The sequence below is a fragment of the Thermobia domestica genome, chromosome 4 (assembly GCF_964235325.1).
Source record: "Thermobia domestica chromosome 4, izTheDome1.hap1.1, whole genome shotgun sequence".
Taxonomy (NCBI): Eukaryota; Metazoa; Arthropoda; class Insecta; order Zygentoma; family Lepismatidae; genus Thermobia; species Thermobia domestica.
Genome location: NC_137457.1, coordinates 11,928,846 through 11,953,600, shown reverse-complemented (window position 1 = coordinate 11,953,600; position 24,755 = coordinate 11,928,846). Strand labels below are relative to the sequence as shown.

Sequence of the window (24,755 nt, the reverse complement as noted above, 5' to 3'; positions counted from 1 at the left end):
TCCCTATATAAAAATTTGTCTGTTTCCAGCGTAAGATCTATATTGTGTTTTACAATAAATAAATCTGGAAAGTAATAGAATTTACCATTTTTCAACCAGTCTTCTATACGTTGCTTTCTCTTTGCATGTTCCCAAATTCAAGGCATGTATCTAAATCTAAGACTTCAATTTTAAAAAAAAATATTTCTCAGCAACGCAACTTATATTTAAACAAAATACTCAATGACGCCAGTACAACCTGATACCTCGTCATATATATATTTAATTGACTGAAGATTAAATGTACCGAATTTCGGAGAAATTCTGTTTCGGTACTTAAAAATTCTTCAGAGATGATCTCGTTTACTGCTTTCCTCTTTTTCACCAAACATGGAGATTGGCAACCAATCCACTGCTACTAGAAGCCGTTTGGCATTCAGCTTTTTCTGTCCATTGAAGAGCACACCACAAAATCAACTTCCTTATTTGAAAAATTGTGAAATATTGAGCACTAGTTTCACATCAGTTCTTTTAAAACTATACAATTTTCCCACTTTATTCATCTTTTTTTTTTTTTTTTTTTTAGATGAAGGGAACTTTTGAGGTGAAGGAAATTTGAGAAAGAATGAGGAGCTTTCTATACAACTTCAGGTAAAAGACAAAGGATACGAAAAAGAAGAGTGCTAATTGGCTCTTTAATGACGCAACAAAAGGATAACAACCTAAGCTTCTACAGATCAAAGGAATCGTACCAGTGATAAGATACTAGATGAATTTCAAACCAAAGTGAAATTTTTATGCTCCAATGAAAAATAGTTTCCATCTATACAGAGGTACGTATGTGCTAAAAAGACACCGTGGCTAAATATATAAACTGAAAATTTGCGAAGAAATTATGAAATTAATTTTTGAAGTTTCTTTATGAAGATTCCTTAAAGCAAAATTCCCTTGGAAATAAACTGATAACAATCGAAAACTACAAATTACATTCGTACTAACTAAAACAACTCAATACTGTGAAGATACGTGTATTTGGACACATGGCAAAATATTTCATTTTGAACAATGGAACATTTTATTTTAAAAGAACATTACAGTGAAAAGAATTACCATTCATTTTAAGTTAAATCACCTTTCGACTTTCATTTTCTAAGTTCATTTGCCTTTGCTGTCTGTCATTTACTTCTTACGTTTGTAATTTCTCAATTAATAAAACAACAGATTGCCCCGTCCGCATTCCTACCATCACTTTACCTTGGTTAATCTACGAACACGCACTTTTTCATCGAGACGCAAACCAGAGTGAATAACCCGGGATATGAACCCGGAAGAAACGTTATACAAAATCGATTGAGAGACTTTTGAGAGGGTCAGTCGACATGAAGTTAGAAACGAGTTGAGATGTAGACTGCGAAGCTCTGTTTGGAATTTACGATTGATATAGCCTTGCTCTGTTCTATAAAGCACCTTTGTTTCAGATAACGCTAGAGAGCTGTCAACTATGATGTATTGTTTTTTGAGAAGAAGTTTCGACTCTAACTAAAATTGCGGTCTTCGCAAAGTTGGTTTCTCAGTCCGGATTTCGCCAGCTCTTAACCTTGGTTACTTGAACGACCAGTCAGCCAAACAGAGGGATGGAAGAACGTCGGCGCGCTGGAGGAATCGCCGAGAGGGCAACGATCAGACCTGCAAGTAAGTGCGAGTAGATTAACCTATCCTAAAAGTTATTCCCTTCTTACCTCCTTTACCCCCTTTTACCACCTTTTCCCCCCTTTCACATCACAGTCTGTTTCTTTTGTACATGTCAGATTTCATTTAAATGCAACTCAGGTTAGATCCCGTACCTCACGTTTTGTTAAGTTCTATGTTTGCAAATCCTGGGCGCAACTTATCGGTTCTGTCATCCCCAATCACGTCATTTATGAATACATTAACGGTATCTGAGCTCTCAGACCGACAATGAGCGACTGCACATGGCGGAGATGTGGTTTTAACTTGTGTGGATGCACACATATCTGTGACCCTCGATTTTTCCCATTTAGCTGAACATAATTAAGATTTGTTTTGCATTAGTTTGTTCGCCGCCCACCGTTAGAAGTTGATGAAATTCTATTTGTTTTACCACTCTCCCTCAACCATCTCTATTTGTTGTGTATTTTGTTTTATTTATTCTATTTAGAGATATTTAGAGAAAATGGTGAATACTAGCATTATGGCACAAGCTCGACTTACGTCTCTAGATTCGATTGTGCGCCCCACATTTTTTCACGGCAAGTGTGGGGAAGACGTTATTCGTTTTTTTTGAGTATTTTGAATCTTACTGCGTCATTTATGAGTTCAATGCAGTGAAGAAACGTCATTTGCTTCCATATCTATTACGGGACGGAGCCTTAGCGTGGTTTTTAGCTTTAACTAGGACAGACGAATTTGTGAACTTGTCGTTTGTAGACATAAAGAGACGTATGATCACATTATTTGAAGGGTTTGTAGTTAAGAAGGTAACGGAAAACACCATTCGTTCTAGAGATCAAAAAGAAGGGGAATATATTATGACATGTATTTATGAGAAGCTAGATCTCATACTTAGTTTTGATAAAGCTATGCCTATACAGCAACAAGTCAATTTCCTTATTGAAGGGTTATTGCCTCAGTACTTTAAGCTCACATGCAATAAATAAATCGTTTCCATCCGTTGATGCGTTGTGTGAATTTTTATTACAAGAACAGTCAGCTGAGTTAATAGTGAATTATAAGACGCTTATTAAAGCTAATTCGAAAGAACAAGTCTTGCAGTATAGTACATCGGAATTTATGGCCAAGATAGCTGATGTTTCATAGCGCGATAATTCTCATGTTTCATTTCCTCTCGAAGAACAACAGGGAAAAAAAAGAAATGCTAGCACGTTTGCATTATGATATCTTATCCGCTGGGAAAGAATGCGGTGATCAACAGTCTGTAGACTCTATTCCGCCTCATCAACAGAAATGTAACTCCTTTCTTTGTTTTTGTTCCTCTGAATGTAAGACTGCCAATAATAATAATAATATGCATGATAGAATGGGCCCTGCGACGAATACTTCTGTTATTGCTAAGAACGAACAGAACAAGCGCAAAGGGAATCATAGTACGTCTCACGTGACTAACAAAATACACTATCCGGCTAAAGTATCAGAGTGCAATATGGCACAATTCAAGGGAAGTAATAAGTGTAATGTTTTACATAGCGGAAATAGTTCAGGGAATGGCGAGAGACCTGCTTTTAAGACCCACACGATAACTACGCCTATTGTTAGGGATAGGATTCTGCCTTGTATCAAAATAACTATTGGAAACAAAGAGTATAAGCGTTGTTGGACTCTGGTAGTCAAATTTCAATTTGCACTAGGGAACTTCTTCCTCCGAACACTAGACTTGTTAAAAGACGTACTATTATCCGTGGTATCTCGGGTAAAGGACTTGAAACTAACCCGTTATCTGTTCTGAAGTACAAAATCGACGGCTATTCATTTACACATACTTTTAGAGTTGTAGACAAATTTGCATCTTCTGTTTTGTTGGGGAATGATTGGTTACTTCCTCAACATGTTACTATTAACCAGGATATTTACGTAGTTCATATAGTTAGGTTTGGGAAACCTACTGATCACGTGCTACCTGAAAGTCATGCTATAGGCACAGTTTCCGAACAAACAGTGAACCTAATGCAAGCGTATTTCATAACGGCGAAATCTGTTACTTTACCACCAAATTCTAGCGTTTCAGTACCTGTTCGTAAAATTAATGATTTAGTGGGAGTTAAGAATATTCTGCAACCCAATGAGAAAATCTGTTCTAAAGCCGAATTTTTTGTCAATGAGTCTAGAGTGGATCCTGTTAATCCTGTCATTAGAGTAGTCAACCCAACCGACAAAAAGTTGTATTTAGAGAAAAATCTTCATTTAGGTGAAGCTATTGACATTAGGCCGGGTGCACATTACCCAAATGATACAGATAGTGTTCAAAATTGTGTTTAGCCAGTACAAAAGACAACACTAACTTTCCTGCTGGTTTTGATGTCAAGCGTGTGGACATTAACCCTCAACTTTCTGACGATCAGAAGCAAATGCTTTATTCTGTTATAGAGGAGTATAAGGATTGTTTTTCTTGGTCAGAGGATGATTTTGGAGTGGCCAAGGGCTACGTACATGAAATTAGAATGCTAGATAACGTCCCAGTTCACATTAATCAGTATGCAATACCCTTCCACTTAAAAGGAGAAGTTAAAAAACAAATTGATACTTTGCTCAAACAAAAGGTTATTAGGAGGTGCATCTCGAGTTATAACTCGCCCATTCTTCTCGTGAAAAAGAAGTCTGGATCTTTCAGATTTTGTTTGGATTGTAGAGCGATCAATTTACACATTGCACCAGACAGTTTTCCTGTACCGTCGATAGAAGACATTCTTTCGCTTCTTAGTAAGTGTCGCTACCTGTGCTGCTCTGGCTTGCTCAGTGGTTTCTTCCAGGTAAAAATCGTGGAGGAATACCAACATGTCACTGTCTTTTCAATCCCGGAAGTTGGTTCATTTTGTTTTACAGCTCTCCTACAGGGTCATATTACTAGTTCCGCTGGTTTAAACAGATTAGTGAAAATGACACTGGAAGGATTAGAATCTGAACAAATGTTTGGGTAACTTGATGATCTTTTGGGTGGGAACACTTTTGAGGATGTTATTAACCTCACCAAGAAGTTATTTCAACGAATTAGAGAACGTGGTCTTAAACTTGCATCAGAAAAAACAAAATTGGCTTTTTTTCATTAACGGTTTTGGGACACGATATTTCGTACGATGGCTTGCGCATCTCCAAGAAAATAACTGACTCCATTAGTAATTATGAACGTCCGAAGACGAAAAACATGTGAAAAATTTTCTAGGATTAGCTAGCTTTGTAAGACGATTCTTACCTAATTTTGCCTGAAATTGCGGAGCCTTTGAACTCGCTTCTCAGAAAGGATGTACCGTTTAAGTGGACACAAAAACAACAAGATGCTTTTGAGAAAATTAAAGATCTCATCATAAAGTCGCCATATTTAATGCATTATATCCGAAACACCCTGTATACTTGTTCTGTGATGCATCAACATGCGGTCTTGCTGCCGTGCTCAAACAACCCATATCCTCTCCAGGTGACCCAGAGTTAGCCCCCATTGCTTATTGTAGCCGTAGCTTAAGTAAAAGCGAGAGATCTAGGCACCCTTATGAACTTGAACTTTTGAGCATCATATATGCCTTGAGATCCTTTCGTTATTTTTTGCTAGGACGTCACTTTTTTTTGAAAACGGATTGTAAGAGTCTTTTGTTTTTAAAGCAGACAAAAATGTAGGTAAATTTGCTAGGTGGCTTAGTTTCATTGAACAGTATAACTTTATTATGACACACATTTTTGAGGTGTCTAACATAGAAGCTGATGCACTTTCACGTTTTTCTCGTGCCCCCAGGGACATTTCAGATGAGCAACAAAATGAGGAAGTCCATCGAGTATTTTCTTCCACTGTTACTAAGTGTAACAATATGCTAGACAGCTGTCAACTGTGATGTATTGTTTTTTGAGAAGAAGTTTCGACTCTAACTAAAATTGCGGTCTTCGCAAAGTTGGTTTCTCAGTCCGAATTTCGCCAGCTCTTAACCTTGGTTACCTGAACGACCAGCCAGCCAAACAGAGGGATGGAAGAACGTCGGCCCGCTGGAGGAATCGCCGAGAGGGCAACGATCAGACCTGCAAGTAAGTGCGAGTAGATTAACCTATCCTAAAAGTTATTCCCTTCTTCCTCCTTTTACAGCACAGTCTGTTTCTTTTGTACATGTCAGATTTCATTTAAATGCAACCCAGGTTAGATCCCGTACCTCACGTTTTGTTAAGTTCTATGTTTGCAAATCCTGGGCGCAACTTGTCGGTTCTGTCATCCCCAATAACGTCATTTATGAATACATTACCGGTATCTGAGCTCTCAGACCGACAAGGAGCGACTGCACAATACTATTGCTAAAATAAGCAAAATTCTTAAAAACTAATATTATTTCATGTACTTTTATGGAATTCCTTCTTAAATACTATTCCAATGACAAAAATAATTAAAGGTTTGCAGTTCATTCTAAAGCATAACAATAAATATCTGCATATTTTTCAAATACTGAGAACTATATATATATATATATACAGGGTGTTCATATGGACCTGTAGGCAAAAGTGCATAGTTTTAGCGAAAAAACCCAAATTTCAAGAGGCCCTTTTTCGAATTCAAGAAACTGTGGATGGCTGTCCTTATCAGCGTAAAGGAAGTCACTCATACGCAATCAAAAAATGTATATTTCATTAATGTTCAATAGGTGTACAGAGTATCCCATGCAGGGTAAAATTTCCAGACTTTCCATCAACAGAATTTTGAGATCTGCTCTGATTTTTGATTGGTCCAAAGTAGGCAAACGATAGGCCTTGATAGCAGTGAACACGGAATCCTTTGGCGCGATGTCGGAAGTGTTTAAGATCGTTAGCAGCACGGTCTCTCGTACTCGGGAGAACGAATGCGGCAATGATTTCTTTCACGCTTATAAATGAATAAAACCTGAAATATACCGTGACGAAATACATCATATCACACGTTGTTCCGAACACAAAAAGAAGAAGCTGCCTGTTCCTAACAGTTCCGATTTCCCTCCGAACCATTGGATGTCCATTGTTGTTAAGTCTTACCTCCTGTCTACGTTAGACCTCCTTGAAATCAGGGTATATCTGAAAACTTAATTGAGAGCACATGTGAGAATTACACCCTGTAGGAAATACTCTGTACACCTATTGAAAATTGACGAAATATACACTCCTGAATTGTGTATGCTTGGCTCCCTTCACTCTGATAAGGACCACCATCTAACTCTTCTGGAATTCGAAATATGGCCTCTTGAAATTTGGCTTTTTCGTAATTTTGGACAGCCCTAGCTCTGAAGCTATGCACTTATCGCCATAGGTCCATATGAAAATTTTCTTTTATTTTGGCGTGAGGAAATCAGCTCTTACAGTTTGTCGGTATTGTTTATTAAACCCTATATATATATACTAAGTATCCAAAAGATCACGGACCACGATACATTATACTAATGCAATAATGTAACCGGAATATTTTAATTCTCCTCCTTATAGTCCAGATTTGGCATCGAGCGGCTACAACCTCTGCACACATATGGAACAGTGGCTTGCGTTACAGCGCTTCAATGCTGTTAGCGAGTGGCTTCATTCCAGGGATTTTTTTTTCAGAAGGAATTTCTAACATTTAAAACAAGTACCTCAATTCGAATGGCCAGTATGTTGAAAAGTAATGTAACTTTTACTTATATACTTTCCTAATGTGTATAATAAAAGTTTGTGTGTCTGCGAATATGTCATCTATAACACAATTTATTTTTTTTTTCCGAATTGCTCTCGTATCTATAAGTTAGTACTAAAATATAATATTTGTTCTAAATTCAAAGGTTCTCCGCCTAATGATTTTAGTGATATGGTAAATATTAAAATGCATTAAATTTTCATTTTTCTTTGTGTTTTGTGTGTCTGAATTCAGAAAAATTCATAACATTTACGGCCTAGAAGGCAAAGAGAGTGCAAAGTTTAACCTTTTACACATATTAGTTTTGAGAAATATGTTGAATGTGAAGAAACAAGTTTCTTTTCTTCCATTAGGGTTCACATTTCACAAAATACCATCGCAAGTACAGCTTAGAACTAAAGATAATATTTGTGTAATTAGGGATGCGCACGAGATGAGTCGAGACAGGATTTTCCTGACAAAATTCGAGTCAAGACACGGCTCTTCCAATAGAGAAATGTACATTTTTCGAGTCGAGACATCAATTTTACAGCACATTTTTGAGACGAGAGAGCCACAAATCTTGTCTCGTGCGCATTCCTATGTGTAATATGTCTTCTTTCTACACCAAGTACATTCGGTGATTGGTAAACGAAAAGAAATAACAAACCTTTCTCTCCTTTAGGAGTCATATCTCGCAAAATCTCGTTTTATCCACAGTAGGAGGAAGAAAACATAGAAGGTTTCAACATTCGCTGCCTAATATTATCTTAAATCCGCACAATGAAAAAAATGAGCTTGCTCCCTTACTTAATGTCCGTACTTCAAAAGTACCTTCTTACCTACAGCCTAGGACCCAAGAAGAACATTTGTGTTAAAGTACAACGTACTTTGTTTTGTTGTTCAGACAACTAATGAAAGAAAAAAATAATAAAAACGAAATGATATCTTTAACATTCCACGACTATGTCCTTTAGGCTAAGACAGACAGATGATTAAGGCAGGCGAATAATGATGAAAAAATAGGTAGAATGAAATATGGAAGGAAACGGGAGTATCCCGGAAAAAACCACGGATACAATGTTGTCGACCACAAACTTACTGGGCCGAGAATCGAACCAGAAGCCTGATGCATCAGAGATAAGGGCACTACCTCTGAGCTACCGTGGCCCCGATAAAAATCAAGATCAATTCACATCACATTTTTCACTTCATAAAGTCCCACTTTATCTATAGTCTAAGGCTATGTTATTTGTACAAACTTTCAACTATTTTCAATTGCAACAGTACTAACTTGTTTGAACAAAATTTCGATATTTTACACTAAATAGTTGAAGAGATGTAGTGGATGCCGAAAAATCGCAAAAGTTTCGCTTTCCATTTCGGACACACACTTCTCAAAATATACTCTTGACCTAACAACCTAATATCCAAGAAGAAGAATTTTACAAAGTTTCGACGCTCTAGTCTTAATAGTTTCGAAGATTTGTTGATTACTGAATTGATGAGCGAGGTAGTTGTATAACTCTTCCAATTGTATATTCAAAAAGTTAGGAAGTATTGTGGGGAAATATTACTGATCTTTTTATTTTGTTTTAGTGACTCAGGTACCTTGGGTTATAAGTTGCAACTGTGTATATACTGTACATTGTGACAGAATACACCCGTATCATCAGCTATGCTTTGATGTATAGGTCCTATATGGAGAAGTGTGGAACAGATGCATCAAACATTCCTCCATTAAGCGGCTTTACGATAAATTCGAAGAGACAGGTAGGGTAATGGACACACCGAAAAGCGGTCGGCCAAATTGTTTTATCAGAACAGTTATCGATATGCAACCTGCATATATTCTGAGTTCAAAAAATCAGTGCAACTACTTTGGAATTAATTCGATCTCTGCACTGACAATACACACACACACGGAATAATGCAAATAGCGGTGCAAAAACTGCTGCCTGAAGACATGGATGCTCGAAAAGACTATTGTTGTTGGTTCTTGGAATCTGTAATCCCAGAAGGGAAGGAAGTTAATGATTGGTGCTGGATGGATGAGGCATGGTTCCGTCTGCGTGGATACATAAAATCTCAAAATTCTCAGGTATGGGATAATGACAACCCACATCTGCTTAAGGAGTTGCCTGCGCATTCATAGAAAATTGGCATTTGGCAGTAGTTGTGTGTGTTCATTGTATTATTTGAACAGATAATGACCTTCAAACGGAGTAATAATAACAAATGTTATTCCATAACGTTGCGTAAGTTTTTGAACACGGTGTATGACTGACTTTGCAACGTGGAATCAGAAAGCAACTTGAACTGAAACACTTTACTTCTAATATTAGTCCAATACAAAACAATCGTTATGCTTACATGTAAAACTACTTTTTTAATCTTTTGGTACATGTAAGAATAATTGACTATAAATTATAATGTTGTCCAAATGCAGGTTCAATCTGTTAAGAAGGTATACCATGTAAGGGTGATTAATTACTATGAAAATACGACTAAATGTTTATGAGAACTACTACAAGTAAGAGGGTTAATAATAACACGTGAGACTGTGATCAGTAGAGTCCGGATTTTTAAGTAATATCAATCCCCTAAATATGTACATAAATATGTAACAAAAATTACTTCTTACTTCTTACTTGTAATTGGTTACAAGGTACATTTCCAAATTATCAGAAGTAAAATTTTGTCGGCGGTCGGATAAAATATTTTTGTATGCAGAGAATGATCTCTCCACATCACATGAGGTAACAGGAGCGTATTTCAACAAGGGGACGTAGTTGGGGGAAATATCTTCAGGGCGGTTCTTGTTTCACCACTGAGAATCTCACACACTGCCAATAGGCTGTCGTAACCCGGGTTTCTTTCCAGCACTGCATTTAGTTTCTTTCGAACTTTTTCTCCTACATCTCCACACACACCTTGCAGCAGTCTCTTGAAGAGGCCACCCAACAGTCTCTAGCTTTTTAATGCTTGTAATTAGCCAACCAAAATTGCTGTCTATGTATGCGATATCACATGCTACTTTTGAGTCATTAAACGGTTTCTGAGCAATGCCAACTGACACAGCAGACTCCAATGGAAAGGAATGGACAACAGGCTTAATTTTTTGAAAATGTTTATTTTAGAAATGTACGGCCTCTATCCAGGTGCCCCATCGCATTAGCACAGGCTCCGGAGGAAGTGGCGCGGCAGTTGATCTATGTAAACTTAAACACGTTGTGGCGCCTTAACAAACATTTTTATAGTGGAAGAAACTAGTTGATTTACTTCGCAAAAGTTGTCTCTCATCTCTTCAGCAACACTGTGAAGAGCATGAGTCATACAGCTGAAATGAATTAAGTGAGGGTAAAAAACTGTAAGTGCTCTAGCCGCTTTTAACATGTACGTTGCACTGTCTGTATAGAGAGCAAGTACTTTTTCTTCTTGAACTCCTCCCGGCCACAAAACTTTAAGACCATCGTGGAATGATTCGTGCGTTCCAGCAATTTACTCGCAATAAGATCGAGCATCTTTATTTAACTTTCCAATCAATTTGCTACATAGTGTCCCAAAATATCTGTTGTTTCGTCCACAGAAATCCAAATATATGAACTACCTATTTCTGCCCTAATGGTATCTATAGGTTCCCTATAACAAACTTCGAGATAACACTTTCAAAAAGTGGATTCCTCAGGAATTCCACGCCCGCAGTACTTCTCCATGAAAGCACGGTATTTTCGCACTTGAACTTTGTTCGAAGGAATGTTTGCTGCTATCTTTGATTGGTACAAGTCTTTGAAAAGATCACTTACGGAAGTATCTTGATGCATTTGTGTCAAGAGTACTTGTTTCTTTGTAGTTTGCAAATTTCTATTTCTTGCATGGAATGCACTTCGTACACGTTGTTCTAACTGAGATTTCATTGAAGATCCAATTTTGTTATCACACACTTGGCACAACACCACTTTACCGTCTGTGGTAAACGCATTATCGATAGTTACCCACGACCACAATTTCGCGGATAAAGTTGAGGCAACTGGAGCCATTTCTAACTTTGACGGTTAATACAGAACACGTGCATTTTGCAACTTCAATACTAGAGTACTGTCCTCCTGTCATTCAGTTAAACAAGCGATGTTCTTTGAAAGCTTAGGTTACTTGCTATGATATTGGCATTGTCGCCAGATTCTTGGAACGAACTCTTGCAGTAAATTCCTGGAAGCATACTAACATATAGTTTTAACTTGAATTGCAGGATTTGCTTTCATCTTTTTTCCCGTCCTACCTCCGATAACAATCAAATAGACTTCATTTAAGAAATTTCCTGGCCAGTCGGCTGTCAGGCATGTGATCTGTCTTTCTCCAGAGTTGAGAATAAAGGGCGCTGCTAATGTACTCCGGAGGGAGGAATTTTACTTGTCTCTTCTTATATTTCTTTTGTTATAACATTCACCTGGTGTTAAAGGTTGACCAAGTATACCAGAGATTGATTCAGGTTTCTGTTCTGTAATGACAAAAACGGCGTACTTTTAACATCAGTGTGACAATATTTAAGAAATATAGTGTTATGGGCGAAAATCCTGCGAAACATGGTTTGACAAATAAAAAAAAAAGAGAGAGATATTTCTTTTTCAGTAAAGAAACGAAAAGATAGATATGACCAAATTGAATCTAGATGCAGGCCTTGCACAGTTGGAGAGTTTTTTTCATTTTAAATTAAAATTTCAGTAAACGCAAAATTTTAAGAGAGTTTTATGTAAAAATATCTAGAAACCATAGAAATATGTAATATTAGTCAAAATATGTAAAAATATGTAATATGAAACTTGAGTTGAAGCACCCTATAGGTGTGAATCACAAACATTTAAGGATTTGACGAACCTACATATGAAGGAAAAAAATATATAATTACATACAAATCCGGACATTAGTGATCAGATTTTGGCATAAAAAGCAGTCACTTCCAAAATCTTGTACACAGATACATCTTCAGAAGTGGTGATTTTGACTTGATAGACTGAAAGTATTTGAGAATAAAATACTGAAGCGAATATTCAGACCTAAGAGAAACAGGAATGGTGAATGGAGGAAACTTCATAACGAGGAACTACGTAATTTATACCATTTACTAAACATTGTTAGGGTCAGGTGGGCATTTCACGTAGCCAGAATGGAAGAGAAAAGGTACGCTTTCGAACTTTCTACTGTAAGTCCAATTGGAAACCGACTGTTAGAAAGACCTAGGCGCAGATGGGAGGATAATATTAAGATATATCTAACATAAATATGAATACAAAGTAGAAACTGGATTCAGTTGGCTAAGGAGAGAACTTACAATGAAAGTTCGAGTTCCATAGGCCATAGAGCTAGTGATTTATTTTCAGAAATTTATTTACCAGATCTAATAGTGTACGAAGCCATTTTGTCTACTTTCGGCTCGAAAGATTTGCGGAGCGGAGGTCAAAATTTTGCATGTTTTTAAGAACGTCTTGCTAGTCTGCAATTCACATTGTGTACTTGTTATGACTGGTTGCATACGAATAATGGGCTTTTCAGTCAGTTATTAAATCAAATAATTTATGTAAATACGAGTACAATTTTCAGAAAGGGGTATTACATGTAGAGGTGATTATATAGAATGAAATATTTTATGCAAATATTGTTTTTAAAAGATATATAAGAATAATTAAATTAATAAATAAAAAATGTTGTATCAAAATATAGGCTCAATATTTTTTGAAAATAGTATTACATGTAGAGATATACATTTTTTTTAATTATAAATGTTTCCTTTCCAAAATACGGGAACAAGTTTTGAAAGCGGTATTACTGTCAATGTAATTAATATTCCAATAACTATGCTTTATCCAAATACTGTTACCTTTTATATTTTTGTAAATAAAGGAACATAAAAGATGGCAAAAAAAATAGCAGTGATGATTCAAAATGTTACTAACGACAAAACTGATAAAAGACAATACAGAATCACTGAATACATACTTTAATTTAGTGATACTTTGTTACTACACAAATACGTCTACTATTGCGTCCAGTTTACAAGAACTTACAGTTATGAAAGCCCTAAATAACATTTACCAAAAAATTAAATTTTAAAAGTTAATTATAATGACATTAGGTTATTTAGCATTTTATGACCAGAGGACGCGGTGGCTCAATAGTAGAGTCTTCACCTCTGGTGCATTTGGTCATTGGTTCGATCCTAGCTTGCGCCAAGTAAACTTTGTTGTGAACAAACACCGCGTGCGTGGGTTTTCTTACGAGTTCTCCCGTTTCCTTCCACTTTCTTCGTACATTATTTCATTCATTACTCATCGTCACCTCATCACTGCCTTCTTTAGCTTAACCGGTATAATCGTGGGACGTAAAACTTAAAGATTTATTTTTTTTCTTTTCACATCCAAGTGGGTTATTTGTTCTATTTCTATAAACTGGCATAAAATTATACCAAATCATTTAAAATGTTTTAGTTTCCATTTATTGGCTATTAAAGATACAAGAAATTAAGTAAATTAACTTGATCATAAATTTATATAACCGTAAATTGTTCTACAAAAGTTTTGTAATCAGCATCTAGTTTTGTATAATTTTTACTGGATTTATGAAGTTCATAGGAAACAATATTATTAGAACAAACAATTAAAATTGCTAATTCTGTGAGAGAGAAGAGTTTTTGAAACTTGTCATAGTAACTGTGTATATAATATGGCCTTTACGGTAATTTGCTGTTCTTGACTGATACAGTTATTTTATTTCCAAAGCTGGCACAAATGGAAGTTGAATTGTTGATTGACAAGATTGATCAAGTTAATGAGGTTATTTTTGAGAAATTATGTGTACCTGAATGTTCAGCTGGTACGGAACCCGAGGACGAATTGTCAGCTTAGTACTTTCTTTTTACCTACTATTTTTTATTCGTTTCTTGCCAGGTTAGCTCGAAACTAAACATTTCCAAATTGAACTAACTTTTATTTCCCTCTAGCAAAATTCACTAATTCCAAAATCATTAAATTCGTTGATTGATTAGTCAATCTGCTTTAACAATGGGACTTGAACTAAATTGTAACTTCTGCACGTATAGACTTAACTTTTAGCTTCACTTAGCTTAACTTTTAGCTTAACTTTCTGCATGTTTCAGACTTGGGTGAGTAAATGGAGTTGAGTTGTTGAGGTGATTTTGAGTTTAACGTCCCGTTCAGCAACGAGGGTATATGAGACGTGGACCTACTGATTAAGGTGGAATCCTAACCACATGAGCTCCCGCCGGGAATCGAATCCGATCTCCCGCGCTAAAGGTGAAGTTCATTTTAAGAATCGGGGCGCGGTGGCTCAGTATTAGAGCGTTCACCTCCGGTGCTTGGGGTCCCTGGTTCGATTCCAGCTCGCACCGTGTGGACTTTGTGGTGGACAAACACCGTGCTCGTGGGTTTTCTCGGGGTTTTCCCGTTTCCTCCCACTTTCTTCATTCCACCATTTCATTCATTTCTCATAATCACCGTCTCCTTTAGCCTAACCGGCATAACCGTGGGACGTAAAACTCAAAGATTTCATTTTTTTTCATGTGAAGAATCTGAGATTGATTCAAGTAACATTAACCTGGTTCCTTTACTACTGCAGTCAAGGGGAGGTGAAGAATTAAAACTTATCCAGAAACCAGGCTCAGATTTGTCATAATTTTTCAATACTTGTACTTTTCGATTTTTTTAAAATTCACTAATAGAAGGAAAACCGGATGAGTAAATGTAAGTTCGAAATTATGGAAAAATGATTTCTAAGCTACCCCGACAATAGGGCTTTTAAGCTGCTGAAATAAATAATACTTACAATATGCATCTCGGTTCCCTTTTTCTTATTTTCGGTTAGACTTATGTGAAAATCTACTCGCAACTACTAAAACATGTTTTAACTGCCTTGTAACATTATAGGAAGTAGTTTTTTTTATTTTTCTCATAAATTTCAAAATTATAATCTTTAACTTTGTCTGACAAGAAAAGTCCTGTATTCAGGTTTTTATAATTGAAAGTAAAGCATTTTCCCCTCTTATACTTTTAAGAAGGGTTGAGGACTTCCAGATGGTGAAAAGGGGGAAGAATGAAGGACAGTGTGTGTGAGAGAGAGAAAGAGAAAGAAAGAAAGAAAGAGAGAGAGAAAGAGAGAGAGAAAGAGTAAGAGAGAGAAAGAGAAAGAGAGAGAAAGAGAAAGAGAGAGTTTTAAAGAATATCAAGAAAAGGAACTGGGTGAATGAACGAAAAAGATGCCACTGGTTAATAACAAAGTTGCATAACTTAGCTTTAACTTAGCTTTGTGCCGCCAAGTCGTGCAATTGCCATGTAGTTCATTTCTATCAAAATGTCATAGGAATTATTTTTTATTGTAAATGTAGAATGAAATGAAATATTTCAACTTTACTTCCCAAAGTTATGCCGGCCAAGCTAAAGGAGACAGGGATGATGAGAAGTGAATGTAATAGTGGAGTAAGTGAAGTGAGAGGAAACGGAAGAACCCGGAGAAGACCCATGGACATGGTGTTTGTCGACTCCAAAGCCAACTTGTTGCCAGCTGGGATCGGACCAGGGATCCAACATACCAGAAGTGAAAGCTCTACCACTAAGCCACCATGTCTCTTGTAAATGTATTCTACCATCCGAAATTCTATGTATTACTTTTTCCTACAAGAGAATAAATAAATAAAATGAAATAAAACTATTAAAAATGTTCAGGAAAGCTATAAATTTTGGCATGTTGCTGGCGACATTTTTCATGGTATGTTTTAAATTCGACTTCAGCAACCCAAAAGACATAAAATAAGCCTGTTTCCATAACCAACGTGATTATTTTCTCTTTAGCGTCCCTATATGTTTAATGAAATGAAATGAAATCTTTGAGATTTACGTCCCACGCTTGTGCCGGTTAGACTAAAGGAGACGCTGATGATGAGAGATGAGTGAAATAGTGGAATGAAGAAAGTGGGAGGAAACGGGAGAACCCCGAGAAAACCCACGAGCACGGTGTTTGTCCACCACAAAGTTCACTTGGCGGGTCTGGGATCGAACCAGGGACCCCAAGCACTAGAGGTGAACGCTCTACCACTGAGCCACCGCGCCCCCTATGTTTAATGAAGGTTGCATTAATGGTAATTGGAGATTTCAAGATCGGAGGGGAAAGCAGATGATACCGTTATTATAGCCAAAACCGAAGAGGGACTACCGGAAATGATTCAGAAAATAGTTGACAGTGGAAACAGTGGAAATCAACGTCGAATAATCTAGTCATGACAATAACCGTGCCAACACACTCTTATGGATCAGAGTAGAACAAAGAGAACTTGATGAGGTAAATCATTTCAAGTACCTAAGAAGTGTATCGACGAGAGACTCTTACTGCACCAAAAAGATACAGTGAAGAATTATAGTACCCAAAGAAGCATTCAACAAGTAGAGATCACTTTTAACTAGTATTTTTAATATTGGACTAAGGAATGGAATGGAATGGAAAAGGGGTTGGGAAGGGTGCCTCGACAACAAAGGTCTTTTGCACCCGTCACTGGTCGTAGAAGAAACAGTCACACGAACGACGAAAACACAGACTAGTCACTGAATGTGCGTGAAGATTATACAGTAAAACTATCACTCGCTAGCACTAAAACGAAGATGGTACACAGATCAGAGGTCAGAAGCACTGGAACACAGAAGAAAGTCAAAGCGCCGTCAAAACATGCAAATGCCGCAAAAACTGGAACAGCTTCAACACAGTTGGACTAAGGAAGAACTTGGTCAAGTGCTATACATAGAATATTGGGCTTACGGTTCAGAAACTTGAACATTACGGAAACTAGAGAAGAAAATTTTAAAGAGTTTTGAAATATGATGTTAGAGAAACATACGAAAGATTAAATGAACGGAGATATCAATAAACAAAGGTGTTTTAAAACGAATAGTAGAGGAGTGAATGCTCTTAAACAGCATACTTCGCAAGTAGGCCAAGAGATTGAACATATCCTAAAAAGAAACTGTTTTCTTCTTACTACCATAGAGGGAAAAATTGGATGAAAGCGTGCAGTACGAAGAGGAAGAACACAACTGATCAATTATTTGCAAAGTAGAAGAAAATATTAGGATTTAAAAATGGAACCTGAAGATAGAGAAACTTGGAAGAAACATTTCGAGACCCGAACCTAAGAAAAAAACTCATTAGTTCCAGGTTCTACCAACAGGCAGAATACTTAATAATAATAATAATAATAATAATAATAATAATAATAATAATAATAATAATAATAATAATAATAATAATAATAATAATAATAATAATAATAATTCTGTTATTCCATGAGCTATACTTATTTGTTGAGCGTAAAATGCGATAATCTTTATGCATGTTATGCAGTTTTTTATATATGAATCGAAGTATCTGATAAGCTACTTTTCCACTTTTTAACATAGTAATCACTCACTACGTTCTGTGTCTTGTCATTTATTGATAATACGTGGGTGCGTCCTGGATGTCCAGATTTCAGGTTTTCTGAAAATTTAGTCTAATTTTAGGGGTATTTTTTAAATTGTGATATAATTTGTACTCTTATTGAATTTGTACTACCCGAAATAAATTCCTGCTTACGCCCATGGTACAAAAGTAATTATTATTTCCTAAGTGAAAGCTATAGATACTGAAACATCGATGATAAATTATTATATCTTAGTTCATGAGAGGTGTTCATTATCCGCTTCCCGGTCCACTTTATCCGAAGTAACCAGGTTCTGGCGGAGCAACTTGAGTTATTAAGATTTCCGCATTTGCTTCAATTTGGACCGCGACGAGTAAATTCCCACTTTGTTTTGTCCACCAATCTTTCATGATTTATTCCAAGATATTTCCTGTACAACATAGTAATGTTTGGGATGAAAATTCAACCAAAACTGACCTACTTAGTAAAACGAAATAACTCGGGTTAATCCGGGAAGTGGTTAAACAAACATTACGTAAATTTAGATTATTTAAGCTCATGAGGAGACATTCCAAAATGGATATTCTGGAATCGTTCTTACAACACAGTTAATTCGTTTCGTGCTATACAAAATCTTGTTTTCCAAGATCTGTTTATGACGGGTTTAGATTATTTTTGTTCATTAGACAAATTTAAGTATATAATCAACAATAAAAGTTTGATTATGTTAGAAAAATTAGTTATCGAACTTATAGGAGATTCGTAAATATGTGCAGTAATAAAAAAGCCTTTATTGTAAAGCTACCGCTGTTCGAATCTGTGGCACCCAAAGTATGCAATGCAAGTACATACCATCATGACGTCACAATACAGACTCCCACGGTTTCACTGAACCTTCTTGTACATTTTCTGGAAAGAACCCAGCTGTCATCTTCATGTTACCCTTTTCCCTGTAGACTACTGTCTTCAGTGAAGTAACGGGAATATGAACACGGAGCGTGATCTACGTAACGCACCCGCTAATGCTATTCCCGGTGGGACATTTCGGTCTAGAAAGTCTCAAACATTTTTTTTCACCCCATGAATACTAAATGAGAATTTTGCCCTGGGATTACCTCATTTACATCAGGCGAATGCCGGTGTGGAACCTTGCAGAATACTCTTGGACCGCTTCCTTCCTTCGTAAGTCCTCGCGTAATGTTATCGCCGAGGGTCATGTCTATCGTATATGACAATCTAAGGTGACCATAGCTGCTGAAATCTCGAAAATCTAATTCCTAATCCTAAACACATTAAGTACTTAAATAGTTAAAATTTATAGTTTTTAGATAAAATAAGAATTTCAAATTCAACTTGTAGCTGTTCTGTGAGGGGTTTGCCAGCTCGTGAAACGAAGACTTTTTGTAAAGAAATGATTTTCTGTCTATTCAGCTACACTTGGATTTATTTTGAAGAAAATGTCTTTGTGCAAAGTACATTTAAATTGAGAAAGTTTCTGTTCATTATGAAGGGATGCGGGAGGGAAAGGAGATTGTATGTGTCAGCATCCTAGTCTGTCCTTGAAATAGAAAGCTACGTCCCATAATATTAATGATGCATATCCATTACTACACACACATGAACTATTGCCTAAGAAAGTGGTCCAATATTTAGCGCTTCTTTCAACACAAGCACAACCAACCTCTGTTTCTATTTACATTTTGAAGTTGGTCGCCCGCCAATAGAGGTATTCTCGAAACGCTACTGTTCTCAAAAATTGCACCGTTTTGTTTCTTCATGTGTACTTCCGTAACGCTTTAGTTTCAAACAATTATTTACTATTCCTTTTGAGTTGCAGCATGCGGGAATCCTCGCATTGACGTATTAATGAGCTCATGTAAAGATATGGCAAAGCGTTTTCCCTCAAAGGTGTTCAAAATTTAGCGATTTTTTTAATAGGTTTAAAATTAACCCCTGGTTCAGTTTAAAATTCTGAAGTTGTATACCGTAGATGTATTGCTAAGACGCCGCTGATTGCAGAAGCATCACTACATGATTTAGCACATGTAGTGCGCTAATAATAATTTTTTTAAAGATTTCTGTGCAATGGAAACTGAGTTATGGCCCTACTATGGATTTCGTGAATCATCCTTTAATATATGCAGCGGTATCTTGAATATTCTACACTGAAGAGATAGAGTTGTTAATTCTGGAAAAGCAAATTATCACCACACAGACATAATTCTATAAACAGGAAGAATTGCATTTTAAACCTTGAAAATTATGTAATCGAACATGAAAAATATATTGGTAGACCGGTACAATAATTGTCGATAATCAACTCTATCAGAAATTGCAATGCGAGATTTTGGGCGGAAATTTGTTTATGTGAGATTTAAGCCTGCAAGGATTTGAATAGGGGAGATTTGAACCAGCTCAAAGTTTGGGTTGCAAGATCGCCTCTTTCCCTTTCCCTTGTTTCTTTAAATAAATACTCTTACTGTATGTACAGATAATAATTATAACACTTAAAAATTACTGATGAATAAGAAGTGTATATATTACGAGGTTCAAATGAGATACATAGCAAATGACACTTAACACATTTTCCCCCCAGGGTGAAAAGAATGATTTCCATCTTGAAAAAGTACAATCTCCAACTCAGGATTATAGGAATTAATAGGTTGTAAATTTATAATTATTCATTTGCTCTTTGCTAAAATGTCAGAAAAAATCTGGAAATGTCCCGGCTAAACCGATAATACTGAGACCTCCAGTTATGTTTAGTAAACGTTTTATCTTCCAATATGTAGATTGTTATTGATTCTGTTATTATTTTGCCACGAATTATATCTTGTTGGCACCATAGATCATTTTTCTTTGTCCATTTTCTCAAAACTAAGGATTAGAATTTACCCTTACGAATATTACAGTATATTGTCTTGTTGAGTGGAATCTATTGATAACTATGTCTTTCATCTTTTCATTATGGGCTAATTAAGATTTAGCAAAGATATCGTGTCTCTTGTCGTCGCGAATTCTGTCGAGGAATTTAAAGCTTAAAATATATAAAACGATAATCATGCTAGAAGTTCTGTATGGCTACGAAACAGGTTGCTTACTCTGAGGGAAGAACGTAGACTGAAAGCATTCGAATACAAAATCCTGAGATTAATATTTGGACCCAAGAGGAACGGGAATGGTGAAAGGCAGAAACTTCATAGCGAGGAATTGCATAACTTGTAACGTTTACCAAACATTGTTAGGATCATCAAGTCTAGGAGGCTCAGGTGGGCAGGTCAAGTAGCCAAAATGGAAGAAAGTAGGAACGCTTTTAAAGTTTTAACTGGAAGTCCAATTGGAAAACGACCATTGGAAAGACCTAGGAGCAAATGGGAGGCCAATATTAAGATGGATCTTACAGAAATAGGAATACAAAGTAGAAATTGGATCCAGTTGACTAATGCGGCATTGAACCTCTGGGTTACCTTATGTCATTCAGTTTAAAACCCAAACAATGGACGTGAAGCTTCAATATTCTATTTTACTATTGTTGACTACACGGAGCTTGTCTCCTTCGAAAACAATTAACCTAAATTTCCTCTTTCATGCTATGGTTGTTGAATTCTGTAGTTACTCATTATATAAGTTTCCATGAAATTACATGTTAATAACGCTTTTGTTATATTCTTCCAAAAAATGTGTTCTTATTTATTCCATTGGGGACTGTTCCCATCATAGTCAAGATTCTTTTTTGCAGCAAGAATTGACATTCTACTGAAAATAGTATTATTTTAAGTTGTGCTGTCATGTGTAATTTTGTTAATTGAATTTGGGCATAATTTTTAAACTTTTTATCCATTTTAATATATGTAAGGATTTTTGCAATTCTTCTCTTAATAAGGGGGCCGCGGTGGCTCAGTGGTGCCGGTTGGTGTAGCCGAGCGGTCTGAGGCGTTAGGCTGATGATCGCGAGGTGAAGCCCATTGGGGGTTCGAGTCCCTCTGTAGTAGCAAGGGTGGAATTTTAACTGTCCTCGATGTTTCTGTGCTCGTGTCCTTGTTGTGTCTAGTAGTCCTGAAAAGTGGTTGCAGTAGAAAATGAGTCAGGAAGTTAAAAAAAAATAAAAAAAAAGTGGTAAAGCGTTCACCTCTGATGCTTGGGGTTCCGGGTTCGATCGCAGCCCCCACCATGTGAACTTTGTGGTGTACAAACACTGGTTTCCTCGGGTTTCTCCCGTTTTCTTCCACTTTCTTCATTTCATCATTTCACTAATTTCTCATAATCACCGTCTCCTTTAGCCTAACTGGCGTAACCATGGGACGAAAAACTTCATTTCATTTTCATTTTTCTTCTCTTAACACTGTGCTCATTGGAAAAGAATATTGGCTCACTTTTCCCCTTGCACTTTTTTGACGGGTTACTGCTGATTTTACTTACAAACAAAATGGGCAATCAATTTCTTTTAAGGCTATAAAGTATAAAGTTGCAAAGACATAAGACTTTGAAATCATATGCCTACCAAAGATGTTACATACAAACTATGTGGACTCTGTAGTTCTAGAGGAAATAAAGTATGAGGAATTACACTTGCACCACATATATTATATTGTGCGTTGGATCCTGTACCCAAAATTCATTGAAAGTAAAATACAGCTATTCGAAAGTAGTATGTCTACCAAAATACGTTACCAAAAATATTCTAAATTTGCACCATAACATGTTTTACTAATATTATTTTCCTTTTCATAGTGGCATCGTACAGCATTACCTACATATATTGAGATTGAATAATGTTGGATTATGAAAGCCATACACAAAGCTAGAACATGGGATAGCACACATTCTGACTGAATATTCACTGTGATAATAAAATCATTCCGGGAATTTATAAATATTGGCGGGTCACTTCCCGCAACTGAGAAGCTTCTATGCTCTATGGTCTTGTGCTAACTTCTTCGTCTTCACTTACAATCTTTCTGTTTTGATATCATCCGTTAATTGTGACCTCCTTCGCCCTCTCCCACTCCTTCGTGCCAGCATATCGTCTAGGAAATCTCTTATTATTTAGTTCCTTCTTAGCCAATATCCCAAGTAGTTACTCGTCCTCTTTTTAATAATATCTAAAAGTGTTCTCTCATGACCCACCATCTTTAAAACCCTCTCATTCGTTCTCCTCTCGACCAACTCTTTCTGTTTCTATTCTTCCCCAGAGCTCCTCCGTGGCTCAGCGGTTAACGTACGTGCCTTTGGTGTGGGAGGCCCGGGTTCGATTCCCGGCGAGAGCTCACGTGGTTCAGATTCCACGTTAATCAATAGGTCCACGTCTCATGTAGCCTCGCTGCTAAACGGGATGTTAAACTGAGAATCAACTCAACTATTCTTCCCCACACCCACATTTCGAAAGCTTGCAGCCGTTTTTCATCCTTTCTGCGTAATGTCCATGCTTCTGATCCATGCAGTACAATACTCCACACGAAGCACTTTATGAGTCTTTTTCTCAACTCTTTATTCAGGATACCACTAAACAGCATTTTCTTCTTTCTTAAGGTTTTTCGTCATTCTTATCCTTGCTTTTAGTTCACTTTCATGTTAATACTACTACGCATTTGTAGATACTCTTTAATTAGACAAGTGAGAAAAAATACTTTCTGTGCTGGGAGTTTATGAGAAATGAGCAGGCACAGTAAACTAATTTAAATTAAAAAAATCTAAAGGTCTCGTAGATTCAAAATCCAAGAGGTATCATTCTATCACTTCGAGAAAAAGAGATTGAGACAAAAGGCTTAATAACTCTGAACTTTTGAACTATTTTTTTTTAAATTCTAGGTATGACACGCAGAAACTTTTGTCACAGCAACAAAGCAAATAACGACATTCTTTCTATCATTAAAAACCTTGAAACAATGTTACTTCATGTTCTAGAAAGTTAAACATGTATATTCGAGATATGTTATTGTCTACCACAAGTGAACAACCAATAAATATATGAAAACATATTATATTATGTTATATTTTGTTGAGAATTTCTCTCACTTGTGTAGCATAAAACATAATGATTACGCTTGCTTATCCTTAAGAAAAACATATATAAATTAAAGTATTCATAAAATTGTAAATAATCATATTGAATATTTATTTAATATTGAATTATCCTAGTTTTTTTTTCAGTAGGGCGTAGTTTGTACGAACTATACTTGAGTATGGAAATCTAAAATTACACTCACCTCTACAATAACCACATAACAAAATACTTTAGACATCTTTAAAGTAACATTTCTTCAATTATTTTTAACTGATTTATATTTGATCGAAAATGTTTTTTTATTTTCTTTAATTCAGTACGTTATAAGTGTTTTGTAGTTAAATTTAAAACAAATGATTCTTTGAATGAGCACAGACAAAAAAAGAATCTAAGAAACTATATGACTGTTTGTGTAACACAAAAAAGAATGTTACGCTTTACGAAACGTCAATATATTCCACAAACACTAAACCATTTTCTGTAAACATTGTTTGAATGTTGTATCTGCTTTGGAGTTTTAAGCGTTGTCTCGGCGTATTTTGTAGATTCGATACGATACACTTGAAACAAACAATGTTTCAGGAAAAGAAGGAAAGAAAGGGTTTTATATGTGTATTGGATATAAGTGAAAACCACACAGAAATATTGTTTTAGTTTTTTATTACGTCACCACGCTCATAATAATGAAGGGAAGACTGCATTTGAAGAAAAGAAAGAATTATATAAATTGTATTCAAGTGGAAAGAGATAGACTGAAAATTCTCCGTAATTAAAATAGGTTTGTTTCTTTTGAACTGTCGCCAACTTTTATGACAGCAGTATTTAGTTAGCGATAAATGGTTCTTTCTGATTGGATAAATTACTTTCTTTTTTCTACAGAGTTTTTTCTAATTTTTTTTCTTAATATCTTTATTCAGTGTCCGATTAGCTCAACATTTCTCACGACTATAGTATTACCTTTTGAAGCAATAAATGGC

General features: G+C 36.1%; 1 protein-coding gene across 9 annotated transcripts in view; it reads right to left on the bottom strand.

The window, feature by feature from the left end:
- The window catches only part of LOC145683720 (uncharacterized), a 425,859-nt gene extending 401,724 nt beyond the window's left edge, over positions 1 to 24,135 (bottom strand). For 7 of the 9 annotated variants that reach the window (XM_081755184.1, XM_081755185.1, XM_081755190.1 and 4 more), the window contains exon 1: positions 23,981 to 24,135. In XM_081755184.1, coding sequence (XP_081611310.1) covers positions 23,981 to 24,016 — 36 coding nt within the window. In that variant the 5' untranslated portion in view covers positions 24,017 to 24,135. The remainder of the gene's footprint in view (positions 1 to 23,980) is intronic. The other 2 variants (XM_081755191.1, XM_081755192.1) reach the window with 1 other exon arrangement.
- Positions 24,136 to 24,755: the final 620 nt, after the last annotated feature.